Source organism: Lutra lutra, chromosome 14 (genome assembly GCF_902655055.1).
Source record: "Lutra lutra chromosome 14, mLutLut1.2, whole genome shotgun sequence".
Lineage (NCBI taxonomy): Eukaryota > Metazoa > Chordata > Mammalia > Carnivora > Mustelidae > Lutra > Lutra lutra.
The window spans coordinates 61,169,925-61,180,216 of NC_062291.1; the positions used below are offsets into that span (position 1 = coordinate 61,169,925).

General features: G+C 55.5%; 1 protein-coding gene across 3 annotated transcripts; it reads left to right on the plus strand.

Annotated features, from left to right (window-relative positions):
* Positions 1 to 180: 180 nt before the first annotated feature.
* Positions 181 to 8,431, plus strand: SFXN3 (sideroflexin 3). Of its 3 annotated transcripts, none has more exons than XM_047701665.1 (11): positions 181 to 319; positions 2,515 to 2,678; positions 3,341 to 3,511; positions 3,871 to 3,969; positions 4,326 to 4,401; positions 4,547 to 4,632; positions 4,897 to 5,024; positions 5,198 to 5,247; positions 5,923 to 5,972; positions 6,647 to 6,694; positions 6,966 to 8,431. In XM_047701665.1, exons 2-11 carry the CDS (start codon positions 2,518 to 2,520, stop codon positions 7,060 to 7,062), a joined length of 966 nt encoding a protein of 321 aa, XP_047557621.1. In that variant the 5' UTR covers positions 181 to 319; positions 2,515 to 2,517; the 3' UTR covers positions 7,063 to 8,431. The 3 variants fall into 3 exon arrangements, with proteins under 3 accessions (XP_047557621.1, XP_047557619.1, XP_047557620.1); XM_047701663.1 differs by lacking the exon at positions 181 to 319 and adding an exon at positions 1,165 to 1,317; XM_047701664.1 differs by lacking the exon at positions 181 to 319 and adding an exon at positions 2,174 to 2,410.
* The last annotated feature ends 1,861 nt before the right edge of the window (positions 8,432 to 10,292 follow it).

Below are 10,292 nucleotides of genomic sequence, written 5' to 3' on the forward strand. Positions count from 1 at the left end.
GCAGTTTGTCACCTGAGTTGAGGCCGCTGGGTTCTGCCCGCTGCAGTTCGAGTTCTGATGCCTTCCCCCGCCCCACGAACTTAGGGTTTGGGTCACGCCTCGTCCCCTCCGGCTACGGGTTCAGTGCAGGGGAGCCCAGAACCTCTTCTTCTCCAGGCCAACCCAGACACTAGTGCTCTTGGAATTGCCACTCCTCCGCGTCAACCCCAAGGCATCAGTGAGGGAATGACACCTGGGCAGAAGGGGTGTAAGCATTCGGTGGGCAGGAGCGTGGGCTGGCGCCTGGGTACGGGGCAGGCGTGCTCTCTGAGGTGACTGGGTGAGTTGTGAAGTGTGTGTGTGTGTGTGTGTGTGTGTGTGTGTGTACTGCCTTCTTTCACATGCATCTTCCTTCTGTGTCGCTAAGTGTCTCTCCGGCCTCTCAGTTCTGGAAAGGGCACAGGGTGGAGCCGCTGGTTCCACGACACTAGGGGGAGGAAGAATCGTTCTGATCCACTTGCTTGACGCAGACAGAGGTACCTTGAGCCTTCTGCCCCTACACATCCCAGGGCAGGGACTAGGGCTAAGGTCTGTGGTGCAGGCGTAGGAATTGGGGGCAGAAGGAAACTGAGGACCCAGTGGAGCTAAGGGTTACAAGAGGCGGATAAGGAGGGGGCTGGAGGAGGAAAAGGGTGGGGACATAGAAAGGACACAGGCAGGAGGGAGACTGTGAAGGGCTGCGAATGCCGGAGTGCTGCGACAAGAGCTTGTGGGGACTGGGGTAGGTGGGAGCCCTGGGGGCCAAGGAGGCAGAGGCCGCTGCCCAGGCAGCCATCTGGCAACAAGCCGGTTGGTAATCCGAGACCCTCGGAGCGCACCATCAGAGGATGGCCCCTCCGCGCCGCGGAAGGCGCTGCGAGCCTTCGCCGGGGGAACCTAGACACTTTGGGGCCGAGGCCGGGTCCCCCCAGAGGCCAGCTAGGGGACTGCAAGCAAAGGGGCAGCGCTCCCGCAGTCCCTCCCCACCTCTCTCTGGCTGGGGACTGGCCAGAACTGATTCCCGAGCCCTGATTGGCTCTGGGAGGCGGCGCTGGGCCAGGTCCCGGGAGCTCGGGCTGGGGGCGTCTCCCCAAATGGCACCCACCGCCCCCAGGCTCTGCCAATCCCTGGGCACGTTCGGCGAACGCGCGGAGGCGGGGAGCCCCTGCCCCTCCTGCCGGTTAGCGTCACGCGTGACGTTACGCGTGATGGGTGGGAGGGCAGGAGCAGGGGCGCGGCGCCTAGAGGAAGGCGGGTCTTCGAGCTGCAGAGGCCAGAAACCCCGGAGCTCAAGAAAGCGTGAGTGTCTGCTGTCCCGGGCGGGGTTCGGCGGTCAGGGGAGTAGGAGATGGGGGGCTAAGAGGGACGGAAGCCTGCCTTGAAGTGTGCTCCCTGTTCTCTCCGGACTCAGTATCTTTGGCTCTAGGAGTCCTTGGGGCGCGAGGGGAGGCTGCTTGCGGGGAGGAATGTCAGGGTGGGGCCTCATGGGGCTGTACATTCAGGGGTCTGACGCTGATGGCCATGGGTTGTGCGTGCATGTGTGAGCGTGCGGGTAACGGTCTTTGTGGGCTAGAGTATGCAGGGCGTGTCCTCCGTGTGTCTGTGTAGGGCATGTATGTATGTGTGTGGGTATGTTCGTGTGAGTGCGCGGGAGAGGGGAGGGTGTGTCTTCCAGGGAGGGAGGAAGTGTGGTTGGAGAGGATTAGTCATATTGTAGGATTTTGCCTAACACGGCCAGATGCTGCTTCAGGTTTTCCTGGGTGGAGAGGGCACTTACTGAATCCTTTTGGGCCGTAGGTGTGTTGGGGAGAGGTGGATGGGTGTCTGGGCCAGCCCCGCCCAGCTGGGGAACAAGGAGGGCCTGGGGCCATTCAGTGTGGGTTGAGGAAGATGCCCCTGGAGAGGAGACTGGGGCGTGCCCACTAGCACGCATGCGTGACCGGCATCAGCTTCCCTGACTTGAGATCTGGAATAGATAAGCCCCTGGGGTGGCCATTGAGCCCTTGCTCTCCTCCAATCAGGGGCTGGGGTTTTGGATGGCTTATGCCATCTTCCCCAAGAGCCTTGGAAGTTTGCATCTAGGTCTCCAGACAGCTGGGCCCTAAAGCTGACATGAACATGGATATATATGTATTTTCGTGCGTAGAGAGCACGAGAGTAACTACACAGGATTAGCTGCTGCTCTTGCGTCAACCATACACGTGTCAGCCCTCTTTGGTGAAAATCTGCACCAGGCCAGAGTGCAAAGAAGATCTGTTTTTCTGGTTCTGTTTTCCCCTGCCCCCTCCTCCTGTGGCTGCAAGTCTCGGAGGCACAACATTGCCTGGAAAACAGCTCCTCCCCCCAACCCTGCTAACCTATCTGGAGTCACCTTGAGCTCTGGAAAGGATTGGTGAGCGGCCCAGGGACTAGGGCAGGGCCCACCAGAGGTACCCACAGGCAGAGCTCTTGGACTCCCTCCTTGGAGTCCTCCCAACACTGGTGTTTGCCCTGCAGAAAATGGGTGAGTTGCCCTTGGATATCAATATCCAGGAACCTCGCTGGGACCAAAGCACTTTCCTGGGCAGAGCCCGGCACTTCTTCACTGTCACTGACCCCCGAAATCTGCTGCTGTCTGGAGCACAGCTGGAAGCTTCCCGGAACATCGTGCAGAACTATAGGTAGACCACTACCCCGTCTGACCCTGTAGCCCAGACCCTCATTCCCTGCCATGACTACAGTACCTTTTGCATCTATCTCCCCAAGCTTGAGAGTGACCCTGCCCCACTCCTCAACCCTCTTCTTCCCTGGCCTTATGTGTTGGACTCACAGTTATGGCACAGAGCTTTAATCCAGAGAGTCTGAGGGTGTTTGGGTTGAAGAGGTGGCATGGATATTGGTGGGCAGGGGACTGCTGTCTATTTCATAAACCCTCTAAAGGGGCGTGTCCCACTGCTAGGCCACCCTCTACAAGAACAGAGGGTCTCAAAGTGGAGCCCAGGGAGAAAGAGAGCATCCCCCTTGTTTCCAGGAGAAAAAGCCCCTGTGATGCCCCTAGCCATTTCACTCCACTGGGAACCACAATCACCCACGACCAAGCACTGAGGCAGAAAGAGAAGGGGACCCCTCTCTGTGTGGCTACAAGGAAAACAGAAATAGGAACCTGCCTACTCTTCTGGGAAGATGTGGTTCTCGCACTGAGACAAGGAGCTCCTTTATTCTGAGATCAGGGGTCAAAGTTCCTGGTCCTCTGCCCAGACGTCCCCTGAGCTGAGTGGTCAGGCCTTACAGGGACAGATCTGCCACCTACAGTTACCTGTCTCCTCCCTGCCATTCTCTGCAGGGCTGGTGTGGTGACACCTGGGCTCACCGAGGACCAGCTGTGGAGGGCCAAGTATGTGTATGACTCGGCCTTCCATCCGGACACCGGGGAGAAGGTGGTCCTAATTGGCCGTATGTCGGCGCAGGTGCCCATGAACATGACCATCACTGGCTGCATGCTCACCTTCTACAGGCAGGTCCTGTCCCATGGGTCCCCTCCCTGAGGACTTTAGGCACGCCAGAGTGTAGCTTGATGACGAGGTGAGGCCGGGTGGGCCGAAAATAGTGAGTGGGTGAGAACTCGTGTTAGAATCCCAGACACCGTGTAGAACTCAGCCCCAGGCACCCACTCCCCACCCCAGAGACAGGGTTTGTGGTTGTGTAAGTGGGGCAGGTGGGGAGGGTTGTGCGGGGGTCACCAGAGCAAGTCCTAGGGTCCTCAGCTGGGCCCCTCCTGCTGGTTTGGGAATAACCTCTGGGGTTGCATTATCAGGAATTTGAGGATGAGGGACACCGTGGAGGGGGCAGAAGTAAGCGTCTTTTTTCCCTCAGGAAGACCCCGACAGTGGTGTTCTGGCAGTGGGTGAATCAGTCCTTCAATGCTGTTGTTAACTACTCCAACCGCAGTGGCGATGCTCCCATCACTGTGAGGTGAGAGCTGGTACCCAGCGACTCCGCCCCGGCCTCCTGTTGTTCCCTCTTGTTTGCTACTGTTCCCCCAGTGCTTGTGCTTGTTCAGCTGATGCCTCAAAGCCCTCCTCGAGGCCTGCGCCTCGCCCCACTTTTCTGGCCTGAGGGCATGGCATCCCCTTGTGTGTGCTGTGGGGGCCCCCTCTCCTCTTGAAAGGGAGGGAGCGGAGCTTCCAGACAAGCCTACACTGTGGCAGGGGAGGAATTTCTCTGCCTTCCATGCCTCACGTATGGAGGATTTGGCCTTTCCCTGAGAGGAAGAACTGCAGGCCAGACTGCTCACCTCCCACGTTGTGTCCTGACTCTTGTCAACACAGGCAGCTGGGGACGGCTTACGTGAGTGCCACCACGGGCGCCGTGGCCACAGCCCTGGGGCTCAAATCCCTCACCAAGGTAAATGCCCTCCACGTGCCCTTTATTCATCTCCCTTTTCCTCATCCCTCGTCCACACCAATCCACAGGCTCCCCACATCTCTCCCCAGAGTTCCTCCTACCCCATGGCCCTTAGGGCCACTAAGTGATATCTTCCCTCCCCCAGCACCTGCCCCCCTTGGTTGGCAGATTTGTGCCCTTCGCAGCAGTGGCGGCTGCCAACTGCATCAACATCCCCCTGATGAGGCAGAGGTGAGTGGCTCCCGCTCTGGGCACGCGCGCCCACCATGCGTGTGGGCACACCGTTCCGCCACACAGGTGAGCCCAGCCCTCTCCCTCCCCAAACAGAAGTTCTGGGCACAGTCTCAGTCTGACTCTGGGATCCTGGGCTGGGAACAATAGCCTTTGACTCTCTGACACCTGAGGGGACCCCAGGGAACAGCTGCCCAAGAGGGCATTGCTGATAAGATTTAGGGCCTGTGGTGTGACCCCCCCTCCACCCCCTTTCTTTTTCAGGGAACTGCAAGTGGGCATCCCAGTGACCAATGAGGAAAATCAGAGACTTGGCCACTCAGTGGCTGCGGCCAAGCAAGGAATCTTCCAGGTGGTGATATCCAGAATCTGCATGGCCATTCCTGCCATGGGTGAGGCACAGGTGCCTGGGTGGGGCGTGGGGGCTTCTCCAGGGGCTTTGAGCACTCTGGGGGCTGTGACGCTGGGGAGAGTGGGAGGAGCTGTGAAGGGTGATCTTTCTCTCCCGGGCATCCCGACGTTCACGTCACTAACTCCCTCCTTTGCCGCCCTCCTCTCTCTGCAGCCATTCCCCCTGTGATCATGGACACTCTGGAGAAGAAAGACTTCCTAAAGGTAGGTCACTCTCACCTTTCCCATCCTGGAAGTGGTGGTGGCTGGAAGCAGAAGTGCTCTGCCCCCGAGCCTGTTTCCAGCTTGGCCTGAGTCCAAGACATGTTGCCTGTTTGCCCCACCCCTGTGCTGCCTCCTCCCCCTTCATTCCTTCAGCAAGAGGGGATTGGGCTGGGGTGAAGGAACCCTGAGGGGACAGGAGGAGAAGATAAGGGAAGGAAGGAAATGGTTTCTGTCCTGAAGAGAATCAGGGTCACTCCCGAGGCCTCTGACTCGGGGATGGATTACCACAATCACACCTGATAGCATATTCATGCTGTCACTTATTGACAACAGTAAGACACACAGGCTCACACATGCACAAACAGAACAGAGAAGCAGGACACAGGAATATAAGCTCATTCACTGAATCTTTTATTCACAAGTATTGAGCACCAACTGGGTCCGTTGGGGGGAACAGAATGGTGGTCCCTGTGGCTGGAGTGAATGGAGAAGAGACAGGTTCATGGAGGCCACTAGGCCCGGAGGAAGTGAGTGGAGGATTCAAGGAAGTGTGGAAACCATTCGGAGAGGGGAGAATGGGTGATGGGACGCTAAGGAGGGTGTCAGCAAGCAGGCCTGGCGGAGGGGAGGGGAGGAGGGGATGCAAACCTTTCCACTGTCTCTGTCTCCCCACAGCGTCGCCCCTGGCTGGGGGCGCCCCTGCAGGTGGGACTGGTGGGCTTCTGGTAAGTGTGCGGAGACTCAGCTAGGGTGTGTGAGAGTGTCCTTCCCATGGTGGGTGTGGTGGATATTTATTGACTTTAAGATGTTCATGTACTTCATTCATTCATACATCTGGCTTGTAGGGGGTCTTGGGACATTTGTAGGGCGTGCAGTGGGTGATCTCCATCCTTGAAGGCCAAGAGTCTAGTCAAAGAGATACTTCTCTCTTTTTTTTAAAGATTTTATTCATTTATTTGACAGACAGAAATCACAAGTAGGCAGAGAGGCAGGCAGAGAGAGAGAGAGGGGGAAGCAGGCTCTCCTCTGAGCAGAGAACGAGCACAATGCGGGGCTCGATCCCAGGACCCTGAGATCATGACCTGAGTTGAAGGCAGAGGCTTAACCCACTAAGCCACCCAGGTGCCCCTCAAAGAGATATTTCTAGTCTTCGTTTGTGAGAGGAAAGCAGGGAAATATACCTTTTGGTACCATCCAGGAGTTTCATGCACATTTAACTGCTGGTTCTGGCCCTCACTGTCGCTGCCCTGAGGCTCGTCCCTCAGCCAGAACCTAATGTCACCATTGGCTTTAATCAGTCTCCACCCCTAGAGGCTGTCTCCAGAGAAGGCATGGGGTGCAGGGAGGGAACAGCCTTAGGTCAAAACTTCACAAACCTTTCCAACACTTTTCTCCCCAGCCTGGTATTTGCCACCCCCTTGTGCTGTGCCCTATTCCCCCAGAGAAGGTAAGTGCTGCCCCCTGGCTGGACTGCAGGCTCTGGGTGGGTCTCCATATCTGTGGAAGCAGCTGCCCTTAGAGGCCTTCAGTGTGTTCCAGGAGGAGGGCTGGCTTGCCTGGCACTAATCTTATTCTGGGGCCGGGAAATGATAGTGAGCTGGGCCTTCTGGCCGCCGAAGGAGATTCCTCAGTCCGGGAGGAGGAAGGGCGGTGATCGCTTGGCCTGATGCAGGCTGGGTTCCGGGGATACTCAGCCCACCTCTGCTGTTCTGTTGCAGCTCCTTACCTGTGAGCAGGCTGGAGCCAGAGCTGAGAGCTCGGATCCGTGAGCAAAACCCTGACATCGAAGTGGTTTACTACAACAAGGGGCTTTGAGGGAGGGTCAGTCCCTGGCCCCTTCCCTCACCTCCTCGGGCTGCTGCTTTCCTGGAGCCTCACTCTCCCTCCCCTTCCCTTGCCCATCTGCCTGGTACTAGGTGGGGTCTGGGTGGGGGAGCCGCCGGGGAGACCAGCAGTCCATTAGGCTGAGAGAGGTGCCTCCATTCAGCCTTTTTCTCTCCTTTCTGGTTTCAAAGAGCAGGGCCACACAATCCCTTTCTGCTGGGCTTCTCTGTCTATGTGTGTACGTACACGATACATGTGCGTAAGAGTGTGTGTGTGTACGTGCTGTTCTGGAAACTAGGAACAGATATGCTGTCCTAGGGTATCCTGCTATCTGGCTTCTCTTGGCATCTCGCCACCTGTCAGCCAGCCAGGCTACACGACTTTCCTGCCTCAACAGTTCCACGGGCCAAGTCATTTCTAGCAGCACCTCGCCCCTTCTAGATGCAGGAGGAGCCGCGAGATCTCAGCGCAGAGACTGAGGGACACTAGCCAGCCTAACTGGGCCGACTTCTTCAGAATTCTGGTTCCAGCTCCCAAAGTTGACCTGGGAACTGGGCTGGTAGAGAAAGACATGACAGGATAAGGGAGATAGGCAGTTTAGGCATCCCCCACATCCTGAAATAGATTACCTTCATCCTCTCTCCTCTCTGAGGACAAAGGAGTGTCAGTATCCTGTAGCACCCTGCCATCTTCCCATCTCTCCCACACCACAGTGTGGGCGTCCTTAGGGACAACCTTCAGAGTTCTTGGTCTGCTCTGACATCATAGACTCTATGCTACGGTCCCAACTCCTTCCTCACACCAAAAAGCCATGAAGGCAGAGCAGACATTCCCCTTTAAGAGCTCCCACTGCCCCCTCTTATAGAGGGACAAAGCTGTGAGAATGGTGCTTACCCTGCTCACGTATCTGAGTGGATGGATGTGATAAGGACACCCCCAAGGGCAACTAGGCCCTGAGTGTACAATCTCAAGACAGGACATTTTGTGTTCTGTTGGCTCTTGTTAGACATTCAGCAGAAGTCCGACCTTAGCTCCTCTTTTTTGAGGCTTAGTCCTGCTCCTACGCCTACTCCTGCCCTCATCTCCCAAGAGGTAGAAGGGCCGGGGCATCCACAGGGGGTCCAAAGGAGAGGTAGGCTTGGGAATGGAATATATGGTGATACATTCATCGGGTACAGGGCTGGACCTTGACTCCAACTCCCATGAGCTGTGGCCGAAGCAGTGGGTGGTACAGTGAGTATAGTGAGCTGGGCCTTCTGGCCGACGTCCTCTAAGAGCACTTTCCTTCTCTCCCAGCTATCTGCCACCAGCAACTAAAACTATGATGCCATTGTTACTCAATAAAGTGAAACCCTGTCTACTTCTTGATCTTCACTTGATTCCATGTCCTGTGGGTCCAGGGAGAGCCAACTTCCTGCCTGTGGCCTTGCCTTCCCTCCCCACAAAATGAAGGTCTTAGTCTCTTCCTTCCCCTTCTGTAAGGAACTTCAGCTCCCAGCAGAGGGCGCAGTGAGATTAGAAAATCAGTCCTCCATTCTCACCCTGAGTACTAACTACCCTAGAAGGGATGTAGATGCCTTCCATTTCCTTCTTTGCTAAGAAAGCTGATCACATACCTACAGGCCAACTCAACTCAGGCTCTGGGCTTCTTGGTTCCCTTCAGGCATTTGGCATGAGTTGGTAGCTTCTGGTTCCTGGGGCAACCTCTGGAGAGAGGAAGGCTAGACAGCTAAGGACTGTCCAGCTCCATCAGAGAGAAGTTAGGGCACGAGCACACCCTCCATACCCCTCCACACCCCATCAGTACAACACAGGAATAAGCCTGGCACAGACCATTTGCTGGTTAATACCCCCTACCCCCATCCCAGGGCCCTCCATCCCTCCTTATGCAACCCCCCACCTTTTTTTTTCCTGGGAAAACTGAGACCAAAATTTCACATCTATGAACAGATGATGAGAGCTATTATTAAACAGTTTATAGCTGCATCTCGTACCGTAAGTCTTGGCTTTGGAAGATGCAAAAGAATAAACATGAATGAATCCACAGTAAAATCCATAGTCTACTCCAAGCAGGGCGTAGCCCTTATTTCCCTTTGTAAGCTCAAACCTCTCACAGTAGGTGATTAGGGAAAAATCTTTAGGGCCACATGTTCCCACAGCAGCCAGAAGTGAACCTGGTACCTAGGCCTGGGCTCGCTTATGCGTCTTGGGCCGTAGAAATTCACTCGTATGGGCAGTGGAGGTGACAGCAGCCACTGCTCATTGAGCTCTATGTGTGGTGCCAGGCTTAATAAAGCCCAGTGCTTTAAGCCCATTATCTCTTATGATCTTCACAACCCACTGTGGGGCCAGACATGTTATATCCTCTCTTAGCAAAAACACAGGTTTAAAGTCATGTAAAAAGTTGCCGGCAGCTACACAACTAGGGAGTGGTGGAACCAGGATTCAAGCCGAGCCGTGTGACTCTGAAGCCGCAACGCTAAGCTTCTTCCTGACCTGCCAGTCCCCAGCCAGACTTGAAATAGTTCTCCTGGTCCCTTTGACATTTCAGGGCGTCTCCTCCCTGGGCCCAGTTTGGTTACAGTCCAGCAAAACTGAGGCCCACAGTATACTCAGACCTTTTACTAAAGCCACAGAAGAGTTGAGGGTTTTATAGCTGAAGGAGCTTGAGCAAAGATTCCTGTTCTTTAATATTTAATTTATTTATTTGAGACAATAAAAGAGAGCACAAACAGGGAGGAGGGAGAGGGAGAAGTACACTCCCCACTGAGCAGGAAGCCCCAAGCAGGGCTGGATCCCAGGACCCGAAGATCATGACCTGAGCAGAAGGCAGAGTCTGCTTAACCAACTGAGCCCCACTGGGTGACCCATCTTATTCTTTTTTTTTTTTTTTAAAGATTTTATTTATTTATTTGACAGACAGAGATCACAAGTAGGCAGAGAGGGAGAGAGGGAAGCAGGCTCCCGCCAAGCAGAGAGCCCGATGCGGGGCTCAATTCCAAGACCCTGGGATCATGACCTGAGCCAAAGGCAGAGAGGCTTTAACCCACTGAGCCACCCAGGCGCCCTGACCCATCTTTTTCTTGATTGAATTTGCGGCAACATTTGGAGGGGGCCCCTAGCTGGCTCAGTCAGTCCAGCATGCGACTCCTGGTCTGGGGGTCATGAATTCAAGCCCCACCTTGGACCCAGAGCTTACTTCAAAAAAATTTTTTTTAAAT

What these genes read in the sequence shown, in the direction of transcription:
- SFXN3 (XM_047701665.1), top strand. Translation starts at nt 2,518, where the DNA reads ATGGGTGAGTTGCCCTTGGATATCAATATCCAGGAACCTCGCTGGGAC. An exon ending in GTGGGACTGGTGGGCTTCTG is followed by an intron (nt 5,973 to 6,646) that starts GTAAGTGTGCGG and finishes TTTTCTCCCCAG; the next exon opens with CCTGGTATTTGCCACCCCCT. An exon ending in GCCCTATTCCCCCAGAGAAG is followed by an intron (nt 6,695 to 6,965) that starts GTAAGTGCTGCC and finishes GTTCTGTTGCAG; the next exon opens with CTCCTTACCTGTGAGCAGGC.